The 26,461-nt window shown below is 40.8% G+C and overlaps 1 protein-coding gene across 5 annotated transcripts in view; it reads right to left on the bottom strand.

Annotated features, from left to right (window-relative positions):
- camsap1b (calmodulin regulated spectrin-associated protein 1b) overlaps positions 1–26,461 on the bottom strand; it is a 129,133-nt gene that overhangs the window by 14,691 nt on the left and 87,981 nt on the right. For 2 of the 5 annotated variants that reach the window (XM_085965388.1, XM_085965384.1), the window contains 10 exons: positions 26,337–26,396; positions 22,745–22,886; positions 19,852–19,991; positions 19,004–19,100; positions 18,487–18,658; positions 18,059–18,150; positions 15,757–15,841; positions 11,043–13,632; positions 3,179–3,315; positions 592–800 (listed from right to left, as the gene is read on the bottom strand). In XM_085965388.1, the coding sequence (XP_085821514.1) occupies positions 592–800; positions 3,179–3,315; positions 11,043–13,632; positions 15,757–15,841; positions 18,059–18,150; positions 18,487–18,658; positions 19,004–19,100; positions 19,852–19,991; positions 22,745–22,886; positions 26,337–26,396 (3,724 nt within the window). The remainder of the gene's footprint in view (positions 1–591; positions 801–3,178; positions 3,316–11,042; positions 13,633–15,756; positions 15,842–18,058; positions 18,151–18,486; positions 18,659–19,003; positions 19,101–19,851; positions 19,992–22,744; positions 22,887–26,336; positions 26,397–26,461) is intronic. The other 3 variants (XM_085965385.1, XM_085965387.1, XM_085965386.1) reach the window with 2 other exon arrangements.

Below are 26,461 nucleotides of genomic sequence, written 5' to 3'. Positions count from 1 at the left end.
TTTCATTTTAAATTTCAAGTGTTAAAGAGAAATTGGATGCATTAACTTCAACCTAACATTAAAAGCACTGAACTTTTGTTTTAAGACTTAAGTACGAGCAGTTCAACTAGCACTTTTAATTAACAGAAAAAGCTGGAAAAACTCAGCAGGCCAGGCAACATCTGTGGAGAGAGAAACAGAGTTAACGTTTCTTAAGGGTTTCGACCTGAAACGTTAACTCTGTTTCTCTCTCCACGGATGTTGCCTGGCCTGCTGAGTTTTTCCAGCTTTTTCTGTTGTTATTTCAGATTTCCAGCATCCGCAGTATTTTGCTATCGTAGCACATTTAATACACAGCTTTGCAATAGATTGTTATACTGGACCTGTGTGAACTCAAAGTTCAGTGAGAGTCGCCTGGCAGGGAGACTCATAACACTCAGCTGTAGTGCAATTGGGAGTCAGAACAAGACCTGATAGCCGAGTTATACTGCTATTTTCATATCAAATGTACAACTAAACCAGCTTTGCACTGATGCAAAAGCAGCAGTATAATTGCACCGTCTTAAATGACTACACCCGTAACACCCAATTTCACCCTTCATTGTGACTTACGGGTAGAAGGATATCGAGATGGTGGTTCACTATAGGATTCTTCCCGATGGACTGATTTTGGCCGCTGCTTCTTAACTTTAAGTTTGGGTTTGCCAAGTCCTTGTTCCTCCAGTATTTGCTGCTGCTTACGCCTCAGATATTCCTGTTTGATCAACTCTCTTCGTGCCTTTTCCTCCTCTTTACGAATCCGGTCCTCTTCAGCTTTGCGCCTGTAAATAAAAATAACCAAATGTTCTCAACAGGAGCACTTTGTGTAGATGACGTGCCAAATATAAATTTGTGAAGACCTGGAATGGAAAACCACTTGATAGTGCACTTTTTGAAAAACTGATTTTTTTACCATTGTACTGAAGTATAGATAATCAGAAAAATATATAACCCAGGTTTTTTTTAATTTTTTTAAGTGATTTAATATTGTTACAATAGAGGATGTAGCTGAGTTACACTGATGCATAGAGTCTCAAATAGGTTAAATTTCAACATGCCAGAGTGGCAGAACAAAAAGTCCATCATAGAACTTTCCAATTTATCTCTTCACTACGTTTTATGTTGCAGGATATGTAGAATTATCTTGCTTATTTGATCTTAAAAATAAACAAAAAGTGAGGGGGCTGACAATGCTAAAGAATAATGGATATATGAAGCTCAAAGTGCAAAACTTTAAAATTAATTTGCCAATGTCTATCGTCACATTTTTAATCAAATTACTTGGGATACACCAACATGGATGTAATATAATATAGTACTTCCACAGATGCATTTTTTATGCACCAAAATGCTTTAGAAGAGGACTGGAGCAGGACGAGCAGGAAGTGGGAGGAATGTTAAATGAAGGCATGGCTGGAGAGGTAGGTTTTGAAAAAGTTTTTAATGGTGAGGAGCGAGGTAGCAAGGTGGCAATGATTAGGAAAAGAATGCAAGGTGCAGGGTCATGGTGGCTCAAAGCCAATGAAGAGGGAGAAAGGGCACAGAGTAGGCCACAGTTAAATTGATGCAGTCTGTGACAGATCAGAAATCTGTCTCTTTTATTGTCACCGTATTTCCTCTGCTGTCCAAAGACCAGGAGAACGCAAGGGGGCTTGTGTCAACTCCATGAACAATTGTAATAAGGATTTGTTTAACTTCTAGATAATGGCAGAGAGTTGATGTATTTTTGCAGTGTATACAGTATTTCTACCTATGCATGTAAAATGAAACCTCTTCACTATACAAACATTTTCTGAATGAATCCAGTAACAATCAATTCATGGAAGATGTTAAAAATATAGTACCACTATCCCGATTATTATTCAGCAATAATTCAGATCCAGATTGTAAGGTCAGTTATATGCTATGCTATGAAAGTAGCAATACTATTGCAAGACTAAGTGAAGGCATAGATAGCACAAAGTGTAAGGGAACTTGGAATTATTTTGCAGTACACACTGTATGCAAGGCTTTAACCAAAACAAATACTAATAAATCAGGCACAACTAAAGGTATTAAAGAGCAAAAAGAGACAACGCCCAATTTAGAAAGGGATGTGTAACTCAAACAATTTGTTATATAGCTTCTGCGTTATAAAGCCAGATTATCTATACCCATCAGTGACCACTTGCTGCTGGATTTTATATTGAACTCCCAGGTGTGGCATCATAAAGTTCCACTCCAGTGACAAATAGAAATAGGCTGTGAGCAACACTCCCACAATCATGCTGTTATATTCAGGGAGTTCTGTGTAAGTCTGTTCCTAGGCTCTTCCTAGCATGCTCTTAAAGCAAAGAAAAAGAGGGAACCGAGAGACATGGATAACTAAATTTAAAATTCTACAGCAAACCAGTAGAATATACTATCCTCTAAGTATTAGTTTTCAAAGCACGAATGAAATGCATCAACATGCTTCTAATAAAGTAATTTCTTTCCACACCTATGTGATTTTATTCCCTCTCAACATTCTATATTCCCGCTGCCTACTGGTGGACTGGAAGCATCCAGGGGGAATGAAGTGTACAGTCAGGAGCAGAAGGGAAGTTAACTCAGATACTGAGGCAACTTCTGGAAAGCAGTTCAGAGTGGCACTGACAGAGGCAAGTCATCTGACTGCACCTGGCCAGAGAGTATCGTGCAGTCTAGAAGGAATCTAAAGAAAAATGGGAAGGGGAGAAATTAACAGGAAGAAGTTGTTCAAAAAAAAATTTACAAAAAGAAAAATTACAAAAAAAAAATCTACAGAAAGAAAACAGCCAACTGCTTTGAAACAGAACTATAAAATCTGATGCTGACCAGAGAGATACCAGAATGGAGTTTGAACAAAGACACTTTGCAGACAAGAGGCATACCAGCACTAAAATTTTTTTTAACTGTAAGCAAGTGGTACATTTATTAGGACAGAAAATGTTCCACTGTAGTAATATAATTTATAGGTTTAACCCATCTGGATCCTTACGGTTAACGGTTTCAAATGTCCCATTTCAATTTATTTTACATTTTCTTCAACTGCCATTTTACCTTGCAACTTAATTGCAGGCAAAAATGGGCTTCACTGCAAAAGCGTTCTGACACTATACTTGCATCTCTATTTCTATTTTAAAACTCACTGACACCTCACCTTGCTTCGTCGCGTTTCTGTTCTATCTCAGCATCCAGCTGCTGTCTTCGTAAGCGAGCTTCTCCTGCTTTGCGCTGCTGCTTAAGGAGGAACGCAGCACGCCTCTTTGCCAGCTCATCTTCTGCTTTCTGGTCATCCTGCAGAAAAAATTGAGAGTGACTGGTCCCCGAGGACAACTTGCACTAAACAACTACCAGTCCTAACTTTAAAAATCACTAGCTCACAGTTGCAAAAAAATTATCTTTCACTCAATTTGAGATTTTATTTTCCTATATTCTACTGGCATATATCCCTGGCTGATTTACAATGACAGAAGCATTACACCAGGTAATGCACAGTGTATTATTCTGTGCTGAGGTGGGATTGTGATTAAATAGCGCTATCCTTTTAAAGCCATGACATTTAATTGCTGTAAGTAAAACTCCTCAGGTCACAAGAGTTTAATTACTGATTGGTGGGGGGAAATTTGCAGATTGGAAGATGCTTGTAAGTTTTCTGCTGCAGGTCAGGAAAAAAAAGCATGAAAAACAAAAGAAAGGCAGAGACAGACAGACTTGCATTTCTATCGTGCCTTTCACGACCACAGGACATCCCAAAGCGCTTTATAGCCAATGAAGTACTTCTGAAGTGTGGTCACTGTTGTAATGTGGGAAATGACTCGCTTTCTTGCCCTTTTTAAAATATCTGACCATTTGAAGCACAAAGGGGTTTGCAGAACTTTTATTACAAACCGCTTGGTGGCATTTGTGCAGAAACTGAAAAGCATTTTACACTTCTGGAGTTCCACCATAGGTCTAAAATCAGGCACTATAACACTAAAAATTCAGATATAAAATTAAAGGGCATTGCAAAGTAGAAAACAATTTCAAATGTTTTATCTTGAGAGACATGAAAATAGAGCCTGCTTCCTGCTGTTCAATCTTCCAGTTTCTAGCAGGTTTCCCTCTAAATAAATGATGTCAGCTGCTCAGCAGCCACTTCACTTCAAAACCCTTTTAAGTACCATTGGGGTTGAATGGGTACCATTGGGGTATGTTTTTTGCATTATACCCAAAAAATAGTACTTTACGCAGGTGTTGAAATATTACCAATTTGAGGTCTAGTCCATCAGAAGATACCCCTCAAATGTGTAAAGCAAGCAAACAGAATTACACTACGGTTGTAGCACTTGATAGATAGAATCATAGAAATTTACGGCACAGAAGGAGGCCACTCGGCCCATCGTTTCTGTGCCGTCCAATAAAGAGCTATCCAGCCTAATCCCACTTTCCAGCAATTGGTCCGTAGCCCTGTAGGTTACAGCACTTCAAGCGCATATCCAAGTACTTTTTTTTTTAATGTGATGAGGGTTTCTGCCTCTACCACCCTTTCAGGCAGTGAGTTCCAGAACCCCCCCACCCCCTGGGTGAAAAAGGTTCTCCTCAACTCCCCTCTAATCCTTCTACCAATTACTTTAAATCTATGCCCCCTGGTTATTGACCTCTCTGCTAAGGGAAATAGGTCCTTTCTATCCACTCTATCTAGGCCCCTCATAATTTTATACACCTCAATAAAGTCTCCCCTCAGCCTCCTCTGTTGCAAAGAAAACAACCCCAGCCTATCTAATTGCTTGTTGTGCTCAGTTGAGGTTTGAAGCGGTTTTCGCCAATTAATTTGCCTATTTTGCCTCCAGTCCTGAAAGCAATCATTCTTGTCAAATGACATCCTAAAACATCAGCAGTTTCAGATTTTCATAGCAAAGGGAGGTCCAAGTGTGTGCGATTAGGCAACACCTCTCATTATTAATGCTCAGTATGGCTCTACATCTATCAGAGCTACCTTGTACTGTGGAATCCAACAAAAAAAGCAACAACTCCCAAAAATGGGAAGAACTTTTTAATTTCTAAAATGGACATGTCATACTATGCATTTCACACATTCAAAATAGTGTTTCTGAAATCATGACACTAAATGAGCAGGCAAAATACATAAGAACAAATTCTGAGTTGAGTATATTCAAGACAGAGATTGATAGATTTTTGGACTCTAGGGGGATCAAGGGATATGGGGATAGTGCAGGAAGGCGGAGTTGATGTCGATCATCAGCCATGTTCTTATTGAATGGCGGAGCAGGTTCGAAAAGCCGACAACTCCTGCTCCTTTTTCTTATGTTATGTTCAAAAAAGATGTTTGTAAAGCGTTGATTTGACTAAATGAAACACACTGGCCCAATATTTTGAATGCGGATGCCTCCGACCTGTAAAATATCTACGCATTTACCTGGTGGCCCGGGAGGTATGGAGACTCGAGATCCTGGGCCTTTCTGGGTACCCGCGGGCAGAGACCCGCGTATCCCAGGGGCGCAGGTGGTTCATAAGCGCCCTGGGATCACGTGGGCCAGCCCAACCAATAAAAGGGAATCCCCATTCATATTTATGGGAGTTCTATACGTACGGAACTCCCATAAGTATGAATGGGGAATCACTTAAAAAATACACAAACACGTTAAATAAAAATTAGAATTACATATTTAAAATGCCAAAATTTAATTTTTTGAATTTTTTTTTAATGTTTTAACAGCTAAAAATAAACTTACCTTATTGGACAGGGTTTTTAATGTATAAATGAGTGATAACATTATTTTTCTATTTTTTAAAAACTCTTATGCTGGTAAAAGCAGGCCTTACGCCTATTTCACGCAAGAATTTCACGGGCATTCAGCAGGTGGAAGTTGGGCAAATAGCGCAACTCTCCACCCGCAGAGGCCCGTCTCCCGGGGATGCGGAGGATCTGTCGAGAGGATTCTTGACAGATCGCAAGTTCCAGGTTTCAGCGCATGCGCTTCGCTTGCCTAAACCCGGAGCTACGCGGCCCCTACGGGCGCATGCGCACCTCGTACACACCCGTAGGGGTCGCACAATACGGCCCACTACAGAATATATAACCTTTTATTTGTAGATTTCTAATTCTAAAGATAATCCATTAAACATCTCAGCGATTCACAATTAACAGATTAAAAGTAGAATTGTATTAAAGTGTTTGGTAAGTCAGCACAACTCAATAATGAATAGCATCAGCTGCCAGAGATCAAAAAGTGTTCATGGACAAAAGTTTCAGCAAGTGTTACAGGCCAAAGACCTTCGTATCAGGATTTCCACCAGCAGCCCAGATCAGTAATTTGAATGGATTGGTGTAAAGTGATCCTCACCTTTACATCTGAATCAATATGATTTATGAAAACATTGCTCTCCGTAAGTAAACACAGCACACTTCTATTTCTAGTCTTCTGTCTATTCCTCGTATTCTTGGGGCGTGCGCAAAGACTTTCTAAGACCGTACACTTTTGGGATCGAGCGGTTCAATTTCTCAAATCCAACTCAAAAGTTCAGTACTGGCCAGGCATCAAGCCCTGACCAATACTGAACTTCTGAGCCGAGTTCAGTCACTGAGATGTTCGCTCGTGATCGAGAAGAAAACCGAGCTTCATTCAGCTCAATAGCTGGCAGCTAGAAATGGAGCTTGTGAATACAACGGAACACCATTTTTTCCTGGTGGGAAAGCCAACGTAAATCACCATAAAATGGTCGTCTGCCCAGCAATATTGTCTCTCTGCGACAAGATATTCTTTGCATATTTCTTCCCCAATCAGCAAATAACATCCCCCTTTCCCAAGATTCGAACATAAGTCTATTGAAAACGGAACTCGGGTGGATGGCTGGAATGCAGCTTCCTGTTCTAAAAATGCAATGTTTGTCCAATATTTCCCGAAGAGTACTCGAAATACTAGAGGTTATTTTAAATTGATCACTGATGCTGATCTATAGAAGAAAGTCACTTCGCCAGACTCCATTCAAATTCCTGAGGAATTCAAATGTCTCAGTAAACTCTGGGTTTGCTTTAATACTTATTGAAGCTTTGGCTCCCAAAAACCCATTGTATCCATTATTCTGCATCATCACGGGACACTATTTGAATTGCACTCATAATAAAACGCACGACACACTCCAATAATACTCATCCAATACTACTGAGCTTTGCATAGAATACAAACTTGTACAACTCTATGCCTGTAGCACAGAATAATATATAGAAGATAGGAGCAGGAGTAAGCCATTCGGCCCCTCGAGCCTGCTCCGCCATTCATATGCGATCATGGCTGATCATCCAAATTCAGTACCCTGTCCCTGCTTTCTCCCCATATCCCTTGATCCCTTTAGCCTTAAGAAATATATCCAACTCCTTCTTGAATATATTTAATGAATTGGCCTCTGCTGCCTTCTGTGGTAGAGAATTCTACAGGTTCACCACTCTCTGGGTGAAGAACATAAGTAGGAGCAGGAGTAGGCCATACGGCCCCTCGGGCCTGCTCCGCCATTCAATAGGATCATGGCTGATCCGAATCTAGACTCACGTCCACTTCCCTGCCCTCCCCCCGTAACCCCTAATTCCCTTATCTGCTAGGAAACTGTCTACCTCCATTTAAAATTTATTTAATGTTGCAGCTTCCGCAGCTCTCTGGGGTAGCAAATTCCATAGATTTACTACCCTCCGAGTGAAGAAGTTTCTCCTCATCTCAGTTTTGAAAGGGCAGCCCCTTATTCTTAGATTATGCCCCCTAGTTCTAGTCTCACCCATCAGTGGAAACATCCTCACCGCATCCACCCGATCAAGCCCCCTCACAATCTTATATGTTTCGATAAGATCGCCTCTCATTCTTCTGAACTCCAATGAGTAGAGTCCCAACCTACTCAACCTTTCCTCATACGTCAACCCCCTCATCTCCGGAATCAACCGAGTGAACCTTCTCTGAACCGCCTCGAGAGCAAGTATATCTTTTCTTAAATATGGAAACCAAAACTGCATGCAATATTCCAGGTGTGGCCTCACCAATACCCTGTATAACTGCAGCAAGACTTCCCTGTTTTTATACTCCATCCCCCTCGCAATAAAAGCCAAGATTCCATTGGCCTTCCTGATCACCTGCTGCACCTGCATACTAACTCCTCCTCATCTCTGTCCTAAATGGCTTACCCCTTATCCTTAGACTGTGACCCCTGGTTCTGGACTCCCCGACCATCGGGAACATCCTTCCTGCATCTAGTCTGTCTAGTCCTGTTAGAATTTTATACGTTTCAAAGAGATAATAGTGTCCTCGTGTGTATGGAATTTATTCCATGTACACAATAAAGAATTTGTATTTATATAGTGCCTTATAACATGCCTTGGAAAGGTCCCAAAGGGCTTCACATACAATAAATCACTTTAAACTGCAATATCTGTTGTTATGTAGGCAAGCATGACAGCCATTTAATGTATGGCAAAATCCCACAAACAGCAGTGTAATGAATGACCAATTAATCAATTCTTGGTGATGTTGGTTGAGGGAAGAATGCTGGTTAGGATACTGGGAGAACTCAGTGTCCGTCCTTCAAATAGTGCAATGGGTTCTTTAAAATCTATCTGAACTAATGAGGATCGGAACACTCAGGCACCAAGCGAGACCAGGAATGTTTGACCACCATGTTTAAAAATGCTTTCATGAAAGACAAAAGCCAAGTCCACAGTACACAGCAGCCCAAAACTGCAAGCATTGCCACAAGATTTTTAAAAAATTCAGCACCACATATAACACATCTAAACAGCAATCAAAATAGAGTTTAGAAAATATTTTGTGATTGTAAAACTTAATCCTATCTCACCTTAGTCTATTTTAAGTCAACAGTGTCGTAGAAATATTGTTCACCCTCAAAGGCATTTTAAACATGGCGAGGTAACAATAACTTGCATTTATATAGTGCCTTTAACGTAGAAAAGCATTCAAAAGCACCTCAGAGGCGTCATCAAAAAGGATACTGAGCCAAAGAAGATTCGAAGGGGTAACTAAAAGCTTAGTGAAGAGATGGGTTTAAAGAGGGTCTTGAAGTATGAGAGAGAGGTGGTGAGGCGAAGGGATTTAGGGAGGGAATTCTAGAAGATGGGGCCTAGGTAGCTGCCAAAAATGGGATGGAGGGAGAGGGGAGTACACAAGAGGCCAGAGTCAGAGGAACAGAGTTTTGGGGGGGGGGGGGGGAGGGGAAAGAGGAGTGGAGGAGGTTACAGAGGTAATGAGGGCTCGGCCATGAAGGGATTTAAACACAAGGATGGGAATTTTAAAGTTGAGGCACTGGGAGACCAGAAGCCAATGCAGATCAGCGAGGATAGGGGTGATGGGTGAGCAGGACTTGGTGCAGGCTACGATATAGGTAGCAAAGTTTTGAATGAGCTGTTACGGAGGATGGGGGTGTTGGCCAGGTGAACATTCGAATAGTCGAGTCTGGAGGTGAGAAAGGCATGGATGAGGGTTTCAGCACAAGATGGGCAGAGGTAGGCACAGAGGTGGAAATAGGTGATATGAAGTCAGAAACTCAGCTCGGGGTCAAATAATTCCAACCGTCTGGTTCAGCCCTGAGACACATGTACAGGAGTAGGCTATTCAGCCCTCCAGCCTGTTCCGCCATTCAATTAGATCATGGTTGATCTGCATCTGAACTCCATTTACCTGCCTTGGTTCTATTTAACCCACCTTGGTTCGATAACAGTGGCCAGGGAGCAGGATGGAATTGGTTGCAAGGGTATGGAGTTTGTGGCGGGAGCTGAAGATGATGGCTTCAGTCTTGGGAGAAAACTGCGGCTCATCCAAGACTGGATATCAGACAAGCAGTACAACAACAGAGGCAGTGGAGGGGTTGAAAGATGATGGAGAGATAGAGGTGGATATCAATAGCATACATGTGAAAAGCTGACTCCATGTCTGTGGATGAGGTTGCCAAGAATCAACATACAGATGAAGAGGAGGGGACCAAGGAGAGATCATTGGGGGGCCTCCGAAGGCAACAGTGGGGAGTGGCAAGTGAAGCCATTGCTGGAGATGCTCTGGCTACAATCGGATACAGTGGAACCAAGCGAGGCAGTCCCAGAGAGCTGGACAACGGAGGCAAGATGCAGGAGGATGATCTGACAACCGTGTCAAAGACTGCAGATGTCATAGAGAACAAGGAGGGGTAATGCACTATGGTCACAGTCATAGAGAACAAGGAGGGGTAATGCACTATGGTCACAGTCACAGAGAATGTCATTTGCAGTTTTGGTTAGAGCCATTTCAGTGATAAAGCAGAAACCCAATTGAAGTGAAATGAGGCAGCTCATGATACAATGAAGCCCATCAAACCTTAGGTTTGCTCCAGTGTGCATTACACACTAAAGAAAGATATAAAATATGCCTAAATATGTATTTATAAAATACACAAAACAGAAGGCAATTGAATCAAAGGACACAATACAAATTTGAAAATATTAAAATTAAACCTTCTGAACATTGTAACTCAAATTAGGTATCTGCTTCAGTTGATTTTTTTTTAAACTATCCCTATTTGACAGATTTAAGTGTCTACACATTGTGATAGACGAAATGTGCTTTTACAAAGGTGTACCAGACTTTCACCATTCAAATAAAACACTCTTCCACCATGCTTTGCTATTTATTTTGACTGACTGACTATGTTATTCTATGGCAACCTGATTTAATTCAATGGCATTTGCAGCAGCTCCAAATCTGGCATGATATACCACAAATCTGATTTATTGATCATAGGAGTTCACTAATTATACCCTTAGGTTTGCTGGTGATGAACACATCTATAATGGTGCAACTTATACACATCTGCAATACTGTGGTGAAGACCTTGGAGCTGGCAACAGAGAAAAATTACCTGCTTATTTCATACGGCTCCAATAGATAGCTTGAAGAAAAACTATTAGAAAAAGTTATCCTGGTGATAAGTGCATCATCTGAAAACCACATTTTCAAAAGTTGCTGCATGAAATTACACGTTTAAATATGACTAACCTTGAAGAAAAAGCCAAATCCAGACTTCTGATCAGATTCACTGATCACCTGACTGGTGGAAATGCCATGGCTTTCAGATGCTTCACCTTCTGCAGGTGCCTTCAGTTCAGAGATATCGACTTCAATGAGGTTTGCCTTGTTTTTGGATTGTTCCTCAATAGGAATGTTCTCTTTCCCTGAGCTATCTGAAGAGTTAAGTGATAGGTGTTCAGGCTTCTTTGGGGTGCTAACCACTGCCTCAGTGTTGATTTGTTCATAGAAATAATTATAACTGTCTTTTTGGGACGCAGAAAGCACCAATGCCCGCTGGTTACTTTCCTCGCACTGTCTGAGGCCATCAGCATCCTTTGTCCTTTCAGAAGTATGCTCTGCAGAACCTTTAGAAGACTTGCCTTCTAAAGTCCCTGTACTAACAATGCCATCAACAGTAATATCCTCAGTCTCGGACTTAAGTGGTTTACTACCTGGGATGGGTCGCAAATGGGGCAGAGTTTCTACACTGTGTGTAGGCGTGATGATACGAAAAGAGCTTTGCATTTTAGAATCCCGAGACACTTTTAGCTCTGTTGGCCTCCCTGAACGGGGGCTTTTCGTTGGAACGCTGCGTGGCTGCTTACGCACAGCTGGTGATGGACTACCCCCCGTGGGAGATAGTGGTTCCACAATCTGCACTGCTTGTCTGACCTTTTGGTCCTGCAGGGTGCGATTAGCGTTCGGTAGCAGTGTGGTCGGCGCCTGGTCCTTAAGCTTCATCAGGAGTTCCTGCTGCTGCGAAAGCTTATGCATCTCAAACTGAAGGTTGCTCAGAGTTTCATTAAGCTTTTCAATAGAACGGTTGTATTCATTCATATCAACATCTGCCGTACCATCCTCAAAACCACCGTTAGAATTCACCTTGTTCTTGTCGGCATCGTGAGCTGCCTGTGAGGATTCCTTTAGCCACCGTTGCCTAACTGCAGCGATGCTCTCTTGGATATCAGTTTCTGAGATTTTCTCGCGCAAATCTTTTGCCCCCACTTCTTCCAGCTGTTTTAAGTAATCCTCTTTGGCCTCTTGGTTTGCAAAATCTTCATCTGCTTTAGGGGGTTGGGATACAAGAGCAACAGTTTCCTCACGATTTGGATGCTCAGCTTCCTTTGTGAAGTGTTCAGGTTTAAGTGGTTGGGGAATCCCTTCGTTCTTCCCCTTTTTAACAATATGCAAGAAAGCCGCTTTGCCCAATTTTAGACGCTGTCTGGCAGAGAGTGCTTCCATTTTCTTTTTCTGAGCTTCAATTGTCCGGCGCTTCTCCTCGAGCTGCATGTGAAGCTGAACAAGTTCGGAGGCCAGCATCTGTGCACTGTCTTTGGTCTGTCTACTGGGACTCTGCTCTCGTCTCTGTCTCCACGTCATCATGGGTAGGGGGCAACATTCTGACCCATCTGGAGTGGTCATCTGAGAGCTACTTGCGCTGGACTTTGCCTCAGCGCTGTTGAGTCTTTGCAGTTTACGTTCAGCAAAGCTGGTCATTCGAATACTGGAACTGGTCATGGACGTGCTGCTAGCCTGAGAGATTGTACTCAGACAAGGGCTGGAACGCCCACTTGCACCATCCTTGTCCTCATGTTCTTTTACCTTCATATCATGATGCAATTTTCGAGATTCCTCTTCCCCACTGTAACGACTTCTAACTTGTTGGACCTCCTCATCGGCCACCAGGTCTTGCTCAGCCTCTTCCATATCTAGCACTTCTGAATCGGAATCTTGCATATTTGCAGTCCATGTTGTGTCAGGCAGATTACTGCTGCCTACGGTGGTCGCATTGTTCACCGATGTACCATCCAATCCTTCTTCAGGGTCACCAGCATGAAGAAAAAAAAACCCAGACTCCTCCTGGGTCGAAGCTTCGACACTACTACTAACCAAAGGCCTAAAGTTACTTATGGAGACTCCTGATGCTTCAAGGTGTTGCAAAGACTCTGCAGTGGTTGGATCGGTGACCACTGTGAAGTCAGAGCTAGTTATGGGAGTGAAAGTCCTGTTAATATCTGCTTCACCACTGGCGTTCACTGTCTTTTTGCGTGTTGAAGGCAAATGCCCATCAGCTATTCTCTTTGCCGAGGAAGGTCTGTATTTTCTTTCCCCACATTCTTCATACTTGTTAACAATGAGGAGATTTTCCTTGGCTGGTTTCAAGACAGCAGGCATTAAAGGTTCCAAGAAGAAACTGCCAGTTTGGTTTGCTACTTCAAGATCATTTTGCTGTATTTTGGGGGACTTTGATGGCATTATTTGATTTGTGGCTTTTGATGAAACACTTTGTAACTCAAGATCAGAATTGTTAACCTGTCCCCCATCTGACTTAATTATTGCGATAAGCTCCTCGTCGTCCTCATCCTCTATGTCCGCATTCCTCAGCATGCTTTTTCCATTGCTTTCTGCAGTTGGGGAAAGTAACTGAGACTGATGCTTAGGGGTTACATTGACTATATTGGATGCAAGACTATCTTTGCTAATGGACCTGGCCAGGCTGATGCTGTCTCCAGAGCCGACATCTACGTCGCTGTCAGTTGCATAATGAAGGGCAAATGGTGTTGGCTGAGACAAGGGTCTGAAAAAAAATTAAGAGCATCAGACACACGACCTAAGGAATGTACACAATATACATTTACTGATGGACTGTTTGCAAATGTATTCTGCATATCTGTAAATTATGAACAATTAGAAAAATACACAGAACTACAAACAAATAACACACAGCAATGGTTTGAACAACTGCAATATTACGTTTTTTATTGTAGTGGAAGGGTGCAATTGCAGGCATCAAAAGGTTTTTTTTTTACATTCTTAGTCCTTTGAAAAGGAGCAAATCTATGGGATGTGCTATATGCTGCACCTTTTTAAATGCAGATACAAGAGTAAAATAAACTACATTACAACCATGACAGGTACAAAATAAAACTACTTCAGAAATAGGTTACGGTAATCACTAAAATCTTATTCATTTATTCAAAGTTATACCCCATACTGAAATATACACATTTTGCACTCTCAATTCCTCAGCAGAGATATTATACAGATAGGAAATACACAAATTGTCAAAACTAAGATTTTGAACTGGTTAATGACAGCCCTTTTGTTTCAGCCGTAGTTGTGTGAATAACTGGGACTTTTGGGAACATGTTTCACCTTCACAAATCCATGGAGCATGCTCGTTTTGCTCACTGCGTGCTGCAGAGGGAGCCAGAAGACAGAAATAAAAGTCTGCTGCAAAACTGGATTTATAAGTTGCACCTTTTGGAAATGGGTTAGTAGTGTATAACAATATACTGGAACTAGTGAGTGACAAATACCAAATGAAGTTGAAAATTAATGCATCTCAGGATTTGTTTATGGCATCTAGATTAAAGAGAATGCCTGTGTTACAGGAAAGAGGAAATTGCCCCACCTATAGTAATTATCAGCGGTAATTACTTTGGCTAGTGGAGCTGTTTGGAGAAATCTTTATTAGCCTTGCTTACCACTTGGGTGCTGGATATCTGCCATGTTAGATCTCACAATAAGAGTCTATCTATATACTCTGTGGCTCAAACACCAAGTGACTTGCTGTAGTTGTACATTAACAGTACTGCTGACCCTACAGCCATCAGCAATTTAAAAATTCAGTATCAAGTTAAGAATATTTTCTCAAAATAAAAAAGTGTGAACCTACATGCTTCCTCTCCCCTTGTAACTAACTGCTTTAAACTAGAAATGAATGCATTAAAATCTCCTCGCTAAAAAAATGCTGAAGTTGTAGAAATCATTCCTAAAGCAATCAAAATGTCACAAGACAAACATGCATTAAACTCCAACCCTATGAATGCAAACTGCAAACTAAGCATGCCCAATTTTCAAAAACACACGTGCAAAATTGCTTTGTTACACAGCAGTTCTATGCGTGTCATATTTTAGCCAGTCTTGTCCTACAGCAATAGAATTGGGCATTTTTTATTTAGTGTGGTGTGAATTTACCATTATTCCAGAGAGCATAAACTGGTCACTGAAAGCATGTTCTTTAAAATCGAAGGATGAGAAGTGAAAGCATGTTATCAAGGGATGAGAAGGCAGCATTGCAGATCTTTAGTTTAACTTTTACATTTCACACTGATCTACGTATTACATTTTGGCATTGACCACTGGCAGGCTGTTCAACCACAGGGGCACCACGGCCGAGTCTAATCCTGTACTCTCTCAATGTGCGCACACCTGCACTTCCAGCAGGAGTCGCTGAACAGCAATCTGAAGTGGAAACTCGTGCTGACTTTAGTCTCCTGAACATATGGGCACTGAGGCCAATTATGGCACGCCTACCCCCAAGACTGACAGCAGCTAACTCGGCTCTTGTCTGGTCGATATGGTTCAGCTACTAGATAAACTTGCTGAGCCATTAGGGATGCCTTAATAGCATCCATACCCAGTCTGGACTATTTCACCCTTTTAGAAGAGCCAAGATGAATAAGGCTAACTCAAGGGCAGAATGCAAGAAAGAGTGATGACTAGGTGACAAATTTTAAAAACAAGTAATAGAATAAAACTTTGGTTAACTGTAATTATTTGACATTTCTGGTTGTTGTGGCCTTTTGTTCATATTTTATACAAAATCCTGTATCATTAAATCATAGAAGTACCATTTACCTATAGGTTTAATCAAGACAAACATCAACTAATAAAGTAAACAAATGACATTATTTACCTTGGTTTCCTTTCTTGCCAAGCCAATACTGAGCCTCTTGGCTGCCCGTCAACACGAGTTAGGGAATTCGAACGATGTCGAGTATCTAAACATTAAAAATAAAAAGAATGTCAACAGTGCAAATAAAACTCATTACTGCACAATTTCTTTTGAAGATATTCAGGCTGGACTCTGAATATGGGGCATTTTTTGTTTATTTTGTGTCAGCCGTGGCTCAGTTGGTACCACACTCGCCTCGGAGTCAGAAGGTTGTGGGTTCAAGTCCCGCTCCATGGCCTTGAGCACAAAAATCTAGGCCGGCATTCCAGTGCAGTGCTGAGGGAGTGCTACACTGTCGGAGGTGCCGTTTTTCAGATGAGACGTTAAACCGAGGCCCTGTCTGCTCTCTCAGGTGGACGTAAAAGATCCCATGGCACTATTTCGAAGAGGAGCAGGGGAGTTATCCCCGGTGTCCCGGGGCCAATATTTATCCCTCAATCGACATAACAAAAAACAGTTTATCTGGTCATTATCACATTGCTGTTTGTGGGAGCTTGCTGTGCACAAATTGGCTGCCGCATTTCCCACATTACAAGTGACTCCACTTCAAAAAGTACTGCATTGGCTGTAAAGCGCTTTGAGACATCTGCTGGTCGTGAAAGGCGCTATATAAATGCAAGTCGTTCTTTCTTTTTATTCTGTCTACTCAATTTATTTCACCAATTTAACTTATAGCCAAAATATCTCGGACTACATTTGAAACACGTTAAATATTGCACACAAACGTGCACGCTTCCGGCGGGAGGGGGGGGGGGGGGGGGAAGGAGAGAGAAAAGAAATGGTGAGGACCATGGGGTTCAAGGCAACAGTGCAAAGGGGACGAGGGGTGGCATTGAAGAGGAACTCTTTCTTTGGCTGCCTAACAGTAGGATTGGTGATGGCCTGGGAACAGATTCTCTGCCTGACACATTGACACTGCTGGTGAATAACCAGGAAATGAGTATTGAGGAAAATACTTAGTCCCCAATCAAAATACACACAAAAGTAGATTAAATACAGAAATTACTACAAAACCAAAGTAATCAATTAAATTACATCAAAGTGTCTGATCCCACTGTATATCATAACTAAAAAAGGAAATAACTATGTTATAGTTTTTGGTTAAAGAATGTTTAAATGATTTAAACTTGGCAAACAACACAGTAGAATTTTTTTTTGTTACCTGCAGATTATCTTTATTGGCCTCAGTTAAGATTTGTCACTATTTTGGATATAATTTATTATTTATAAGCTCAGACATATTGCTCTGCTGATGACTGAAAGACTTTATTGATGAGTACAGTCAGGGGGGCTTCCAGGTTCAATCCCAAGTCTGTGGGGTCTCAGCCAGGATGGGGGTAGGAGTGTACTCCTGAATTTTGGGGAGGGAGGAAGGAAACAGAAGCAGGCAGAGTCCACACTGCTCACTGCTATCCAGCAACGCCTGCTGATAATGTACATGGGAGGACAGTGTGGGCTCAGCTCTGATGCCCTTGTGGTTGAATAGCCTGATTAAACACATTATTGAGGCTCACACATAATTAATTACCACTTGGATGATGTACCAGAGGGCAACCAGTACCTCTGGGACCATACCCTAATAAAGATCAACACATTCAGGAACGGAGCAGGGGAGGGTGGGGGGGGGAAACTGATGAGGAAATAAAATAAAAATAAAGTCAGACAGACATCCACTTGACAGTCTGGGTACTTGTATCAAATTCTAACAAAATGTCAATTTAAATCTGGCCAGCATCAAAATTATACCTACAAATAAATTCCTCAGGTTTGAAAGCTGGTCATGCTGTACCTTATAACGGCCTTAAAAATAACTTTAGAAAAGCAAATGATAACCTAAAGTGAAACTATTAACTTTTGCACTGGGAAAAAAAAACTTTCCTTCATCTTGTGCCTCAGTCTTCTGTGATTACAACAATGTAAATAACCAAGATATTTTGAAATGATCAAAATCATTGACAGAGTATACTGCATGAAAATAGTAATCCATTTAGAATTTTTTTGTTAAACTTTGGAATGCATGATTTACAGCTCCAAGTGCCTGCATACAGTGGGAAAACAGACAAGTAATTTACAGTAGGCAATTAAAGCAATTACAAAATTAGCTGGTTGATACTGCATTAAATATTCAGCTTGGCCACCAGTGCATTCCCTCGGTCTTCCGCACTCACCTCCCAACCCCCCCAAGGAAACTAGCATTTCTAAAATTCATCTACTTATGCTCTCTAGTACATTCTCCAGCTTGTATCCTCTGCAACCATCTTACCTGGGCTGTCTTCACTTGACAGAGGGGATTTATACTGCCTCTGTCTCAAAGGCAATAGCGGGTGGGATGGGCCGAAGGCAGGGCTTCCTTTACTATATAAAAAAAGATCAAATTGTCAAAAGTGTTTTTAGTTGCTTTTTTTTTTTAAGCACAAAGTATAAATAGTCAGATTTGATGAAAGATGGAAACATGATTTAGATCTTTAATTCTTCCATGCATTCTAGTTATTATAACTATTGACAAGTTTTTCATTTAAATGCTACATATCATAAAACTGCAAACACAAGTCCAGATATGATTAACAGCACAGAAAAGTAGATCGAACAGAATTACCCATATGATTTTAGATAACACTGTACACCCATGTTGGAAAACAAAGTTGCTGCAGGACATGCCAAGATGGAGAGGACAGACAGATACAGACTTACACAAACTCTTCAGGATGCAGGCAGTACCTGGTTCCAATCTCTGGGCTGCTCTGTGGAACAGGTGTTGTCACATCACCTGGACCATTTGCTGGACTGACCATAAAGCTCCGCTTTGTTGCATTGGAAATCGGAAGAGGGGGGCGAGAGCTCTTCTGTTGTAGGAGTGTTTTAGCTGAATTGAGAATGCAGATACAATATTACCATATACTTGGGAACCTTTCTCCTTTAGAATTAGGCTGAAGCCCAAAAGTCTGAGATCAAGTTAAAAAACTCTCATTATGAAATTATGTAATCTGCTTAGACATTTAAGCTCGGAATATTTTGCACATTTTCCACCCAGAACAAACAGCTGTAATAAACCTCTGGCTTGACCAAAGACTAAGCACACAAATTGGCAGGTGATCCCAAGAAAATGCCACTCAGTCTAAACTGCTATACCGCAATGATTATGGATAATTTACATTCTTTGAAACAAGAGGAAGAGAATGCAGAAGGGTCAATCTCTTTAAAAACTTACCATCTTTGATTTCTTGAACTTCCCTTGGCTGCACAAAGTCAGGTTTCACTACTTCAAACCACCAGAATAACTCCGCGATGAACACCATAACATTAGGCTAAAAAAAAGAAAGCCATGTTATACACGCATATAATTTGTTTTATTATATTCTGTAAGGATACCATAGAATTACCGACTATGGGAAAAGATAACTTTACATCACCAAGGCGCCCCGAGCAGGGGCGAGGCAACCTACTCTTGTCGCAAGCGGCTCACTCCTGACCCCTCACCTGGATGGGAGCGGCTGCAACAGAAGAAGCTGCACGACATTCAGGACAGAGCAATCTGCTTGATTGGCAGCCTTCCATTGGACTCAGTATCCACCCCCTCCAACAATGATGCATTGTTGCAGCAGTATGCACTGCAACAACCCACGAAGCCTGCTTCAACAGCACATCTGAGCACTGTGACCTCTACTACAAAGAAGGACAACAGCGGCAACATCATGGGAACACGATCACCTCAAAGTTCCCCTTCAAGTCACACACAATCCTGACCTGGACATACACTGCCGTCGTTCCTTCATTGCTGTCGGGGCAGAAATAACGCACAGCATTGTGGGAGCATTACAAGTGGTTCAAAGAGAAAGCCCACCACCAGTCTCTCAGGGCAACTGGGCATATACAATAAAAATACAGCTTTGCCAGTATTGCCCACATCCAGAGAACACAGACATAAAAAGGTACATCGATATTCCTGGGGATGGGAGGGAGTGCCTTCTGCTGAAAGTACTGCCTCAGTATGTATAGATACAATCATGCTACTTTAATTAAATGTCTAATTAAATGGGATTCTTAACTAGATCTTACCTTCAGCACTAAAGGACCATACAGCATATCTTCTAGCGTGAGATAGAAACTTCTGTTCAGATAATGGTTGGAAAAATCTATCAGGAGCTGAATATTGTACAAGCTGTCTGCAATTGAAGTCACTTCCTTCAAACAAATGTCTACAAAGAAAAACAAATGACAAAAAGAAACCCATTTAAACCAGTCAACTTGATGTTAAAATAATCCTGTCTTTAAGAAACAAGAACAGGTTAATTTCTGTACACAATATTCTTTTTAGATTACACTGTTGACAATAGTCATCAATACTATATTGTAGGAACAGAGGTTCCTATCTGAATAAGGTATTCGACTCGATGAATCAAATCAACAGGTTTTAAGGAACAACGAAGTTAACAGGGAAACTACAGGAGAAACGGTACACAGGTCTAATCAGCTTGCTGGGCACTCGGCGACTACTGGAAGATTCTGGAAGCTGACGTCATCGCGTTCTTCGCGCCACTGGCGGTCACGTGATCGGCGTCATCACGTGGAGTGCAGGAAAACACAATACAGTAGTTAACAGGCAGTTTAAAGGTGCAGTCCGCGGTTGCACTACACTGTAGTTAAAAGGGATTATTACCAATTGTTCTGAGACCCTTGGTGGCTCCGCCACAATATCAACTTAAAATCTTTTCAGAAGATTTTTATTCAAGGGTGATAGACCCTTGCTGAAAATAAATGAATGTTACTGCTCTTCGAAGACATTTCTTTTCAAACTAGATGCACTGCATCCTATGGGGCACATGGAGTTTTCAGATTCCTGTCTGTCTGGGCAGTTCTGAATTCTATTATTTTTTCAATATTTGTTCACTTACTAGAGTGTTATTTCTAGTGCATACTAATAAAAATGTTTTCTACAATGACAGCACCGTTTTCCTTTGAAACACGTAATGCTTTCTTTTGGAATCTGGGACAAAGGGGTCTCTGAGAGCAAGTCAATATTTGTAGGGAGTCTCACACATTGAAAAGTTGGGATCAAAGATGAATGAAGTGATTTGCTTGCTTAGAAAGTTTTAGCGACCTGGAACGATTCTTCAGTTTTACCCCACTTCTTGCAATTAAAGTTTTTCCACACTTATTACATCATGATTTTTGTCTCACCTCCTGACTCCCCAAAGCCTTTCCACCATCTACAAGGCACAAGTCAGGAGTGTGATGGAATACTCTCCACTTACCTGGAATGGTGCAGCTCCAACAACACTCAAGAAGCTCGACACCATCCAGGACAAAGCAGCCTGCTTGATTGACACCCCATCCACCACCTCAAACATTCACTCCCTCCACCACCGGCGTACCGTGGCTGCAGTGTGTACCATCTACAAGATGCACCGCAGCAACTCGCCAAGGCTTCTTCGGCAGCACCTCCCAAACCCGCGACCTCTTCCATCTAGAAGGACAAGGGCAGCAGGCACATGGGAACACCGCCACCTCCAAGTTCCCCTCCAAGTCACACACCATCCTGACTTAGAAATACATCGCCGATCCTTCATCGTCGTTGGGTCAAAATCCTGGAACTCCCTCCCTAACAGCACTGTGGGAGTATCTTCACCACACAGACTGAAGCGGTTCAAGAAGGCGACCCACCACCACCTTCGCAAGATCAAATAGGGATGGGCAATAAATGCTGGCCTTGCCAGCAACGCCCACATCCCATAAAAAACAAATAAAAAAAAATACAAAAAGATACTGGATGGTAATAGGCACAGGTACTCAGGGTTTAAGCTATTGTAGACGGGCTCTGTATATATTATGTTCTATGAAATGTTCTGGGGACCTTTACCATCTCTTTAGTAAGGCAACAGTTGGGTTTACATTTTTTTTAAGCCTAACTTCCAAAAAAAAAAATCTCCCTTCATAACTCGATCTTGAATAGATTTTCATAAGCAACTGCTCGCTAAATTTTGCTGCATAATTTTATGATTCAAAATAAATATTTGCTCCTGTATCTCAGACATTTATTGCCATTTGGAAACAGTAAGTGACAATGAATGATTCATAAATGTTGCTCATCTTCAACTTGCATATCACCATCTCGGCTTTAGAAAATTACTGTCGGCCATTAATTAGAACTTGATGTTCTGACGAAATGCCATCGGCCTGAAACATTAACTCCGTTTCTCTCTCCACACATGCTGCCTGACCTACTGAGTATTTCCAGCATTCTCTGTTCTTATTTCAGATTTCCAGCATCTGCAGTATTTTGCTTTTGAATTAGTACTTTTAATTAGTTTGCAGTTAAGATTATTGCTAAATACAAAACATGTAAAACCGATGGCTTCTGTCTCTCGAGCCAACAAGGGATTACTTTTGTCAAACTATGGGGACAGAAGTGGTTTCATTTTTAACTGCTTGTGTATTCCATCTGAACGTTTGCTTAAGATTTCTTTCCCCAATGTTTGCCTCTTTGCCACATCACCATGTGCTCAGCTCTGCAACTTCTCAACTCCGTTACTAAGACTAGCTAAAAGCAGTAAAAAAAAATTAAAAATTAAGTGTAAAATGAAACATACTGTATAAACAGGATAAACACTAGAACTGGTGGTTTATACAAAATAATTCATGATTCATAACTAGTGTGAGTTCGAACACCAACACTACTCTTAATTTGCATAAACCTCCAGTTCTCAACATGTATCCTATTGTACACAAGGATAAATCCATAAAGAAGGCATTAAATGACAATACTTGAGAATACTGAAATGGTTTCAACGTGTGGTTTAAGCTTTTTATATGTAAATAAATACTGAAGGCACAATTAGTTAAGTATATTTAGATAGAATGTGATTTTGCAAAATTGAATGGTACAACTGCACTGTGGAACAGCAGAAAAAGATATAAACTAAGTATACTGCATAATTTTAAACACAAATACCTTCCAATTTCATGAGCTCAGGGCAGTAGTAGTGAATAACTGCCAGAAGTGAACAGCCATCACAGACATCCCTCATTAAATCCTCCATTAAAGGGAAAAATGGCAACTGCTTGTTCAAGGGGTGATCTCGTCGATAACGGACCTGACACAAAAATGAAGAGAAGTTTAAAAAAAAGCATTGCAGCAGTCACTATATATTAATGTTGTAGCTTAGATGGTACCGTATTCTATCCCCTCCCCAAGAAACGTCTTTATTGCAAAGACCAGCTGATCTTATCGGTTCAGGATTTCCTTTCACCAGTCCTAAGCTCTTTCTGGACAAGTGTTTTCCCAGTAGATTGTTTAATTAACATAATACTAAGGATATGCAAGAGGTTATCTAGGTGAACATATTCAGAAGGTTTTGCAATAAAGGAAATCATGTATAAAAAAATTTCTAAACATGTGTCGCCAAAAAATGGAGTCTACGGACTAACTTTCTTACAAGCCAACTTGGGTCTGGTTTTGCATAATGGACATTCCAGAACTGTTAGGTGGCACAGAGGATTCCTGTTATCGGCAAAATGGAATGAGGAAAGCAGAAAGTTGACACGTTTGATTCCAATACAATGAATTTTGCCACAGGGAAATATTCAAGCAGTGCTTTATGCAGAAATGAGACGCACAAGACATTTAAAAGGAAATTTCAATAAAATAACAAAAGCATATCACCAAACAACCCTCAAAGAAGAAAAACTATTAACCGCTTTAAAACAAACTACCAGCAAGTATTGTTCAACCCCAATGATGCTGGCAGATGCTATTTTGTTAATGATTGCATCAGCAAGTGCGTGACTGAGCTTGGTCAAATGAGAATCTTCCTTCACCCCGTTTCCCACAAAATACAATCAGGCCAGTTTATTTACATCAACATTGCCAATATATATTTTCGAATTAGAAGTGTACACCCTTAATGAGATTTTTTTTTAACCCTGGAATCACAATGTGTAAAATTTGTTTGTGGCAATCTGATCAGCTATTTTAATAAATTATTGCAATATTCCATACGTAGTCCTCTTTACAAGTATAGCTGAGGGAGGGTTTGACAGACCAAGTCCTTTGTGTAAGTTAAATTCCTTGTTATTTGCTGACCTGATGCAATCAAATTTCTATTCTACTCTTAACACTTCCCTTTTTAAAAAAATATTGGAAAAACTCAGTCCTTCAACTACATAAAGAAGAATGCAGGCCTATTGGTGTAGTACACCAATGTACAGCTTAGATGTTGGTTTTGACCCGAAACGTCAACTCTAATTTCTCTCCACGGATGTTGCTTGGCCTGCTGAGTTTTTCCAGCATTTTCTGTTGTTATTTCGGATTTCCAGCATCTGCAGTATTTTGCTATCATAGATGTTAGCATAGTTCAGTTGGTACGCCTCAGAATCAGAAAGACATGGGGGTCAAGCCTCACTCCAGGATTTGAGCACATAATCTAGGCTGACACTTCAGTGTAGTACTGGAGGCATTATCTTTCAGGTGAGTCATTAAACGGAGGCCCACCTGCCTGTTCAGGTGGGCATAAAAAGTTCTCCGACAGTGATGGGCAAGGAGTTCACCCAGCATCCTGGCCAATATTCTTCCCTCAACCAGTAACCCCCAAAAACTCTCTCATTTACCGATTGATCTAGCTGAGCACAAACTGGCTCCTGCATTTGCCCACTTAACCGTGACTGTACTTCAAAAGTAATTCATTGGATGTGAACTACTTGGCCAGAATCAGGGTTAGCTATTTTGCTATAAGCCACCTTTTATAGTTATGACCTATCATGCTGATTACACTGACCACTTAGAAAGGGCAGTGAAGTTATAGCCTTTTATTGATGCAACAAGTGCATAAGAACACAAAAATGGTATGCTGACAGCAGCAGCACATTCGTTTTCGCTCCTTTACAACTCCAATGACAAGATCCCAAAGGTTTAGAGCACAAAGGAGAATGGATCATCCAAATATCAGCCAAATTAAAAAGTCACATTTACTCAAAAAAACTGAATAGCACAACACAGTAATACTTGTTCAAACCAAAATAAGTGAGGGGAAACATAAAATATTTTAAATAAAAACAGAAAATGCTGGAAATATTCAGCAGGTCAGGCAGCATCTGTAGAGAGAGAAACAGAGTTAACGTTTCAGGTCGATGACCCTTCATCAGAACAGTTCTGACAACGGCTCATCGACCCGAAACGTTAACTCTGTTTCTCTCTCTCGACAGATGCTGCCTGACCTGCTGAGTATTTCCAGCATTTTCTGTTTTTATTTCAGATTTCCAGCTTCCACGGTATTTTGCTTTTGTAAAAGATTTTTAATCGTGGAAATCACTGCACCAAATTCAGAGAGCAAGTTCTGTCATCATTTGCTCTTTCAAACAGAAGAAATTGATGTGACCAATTTTCACATATTTCTCTTGAAATTTTATTTAAGCAGCAAATGCCAATATCATTAGCCTGGAGAAGCTGCTGACAAGCGTGAGGAGTTTCCGTATCTGTGAGATGTCGTTAACCTAGCCTGCTTCATTGATGGCATTATTTGACGTGCACCTATTAATTCATCTCTCCTGGCTTGATGGAGCTACGGAGACTCAACAGTGCCAACCTGCTCTGCACCCATATTTCAAAGAAAAATTCTCAAGAAATAATGAACCCAAAAGGCTATTTAAAGTTAACAGATTTTTGCAGCTATTTTTAAAAGCATATCATTTCATGACTAAACTTGAGCTTTAGCCCAGAGCTCCAAATAATTATCTTTGAGTCTGTAATTAACCACTAACAGGAATCATGTGTGATTTAACAGTGGAAACTGCCGTTAGTGCGACTGTTGGCTTGTTAGAATGCTACAGAGTACATAAGCAAACTGCAAGGATCGATGCTAGGCAACTGGATGTTAAACTCTAAATTGACTCAACGGATCTTTTTAAAAAAAAATTACAGATATGAATAATTTTAGTAAAAGTTATACCACTGCTTCTGAAAAAACGAAGTTCAAAAAGTGCGCATGCAACCAAATCCTTATAAATGCATGACCAGCTGTGCAAGACTTTCTGTAGATACATAAATTAACTGATCTGTTATACGTATCTATTTTAATGCTTATTTTGCAACCTCATTTAAATGACATAAAGATGCATTATAAAGTGTTAAAATAAGGTTATAAATGTTTGCACCAACGTGGCTTGCTGCTCTTGGATGAAAGACAATGATGTGACAATGGGGTACCAATGAAACATACAATTATTATTTTAAACCCACTGTGATAAATCAGAGCTTCAATAACTGATAATAGGGCAACGGGACTGGTTTAACGAATTTTGAATAACAATTTTTACTTGGCGCAAAGGAGAGAACACTTCAAAAATGGCAGGATTATTCCAGTCCCACAGTAATTTTTCAGAAATTGTGTAAATCATGCATTAATTTTCACTAATATGAAAATCTTGGCTGCGCTGGTTGGTTACACATTTACTGTAGCTACTGCAAAATTCAGGATTTTAAAGCCAGAGGTTTCAGTTAAAAAACATGTGCTTTGTATTTTATGGAGAGAAGAAGAAGCATACTGTACCACCCGAGCATATTCTTCTGGTTCCAACATGCAGTGGGCTATGGCATGCATCAGATCACACTAACACAAACAGAAGACAGGAAAGACTGTGAAAGATGGAAAGACATGCAGAAAGCAGTAAGGGA

The sequence above is a fragment of the Somniosus microcephalus genome, chromosome 23 (genome assembly GCF_052327205.1).
Source record: "Somniosus microcephalus isolate GS21.2 chromosome 23, FLI_Smic_1.0, whole genome shotgun sequence".
NCBI classification, from domain to species: Eukaryota; Metazoa; Chordata; class Chondrichthyes; order Squaliformes; family Somniosidae; genus Somniosus; species Somniosus microcephalus.
The sequence above is the reverse complement of the archived record's forward strand: the minus strand, read 5'-3'. Positions and strand labels throughout refer to the sequence as shown.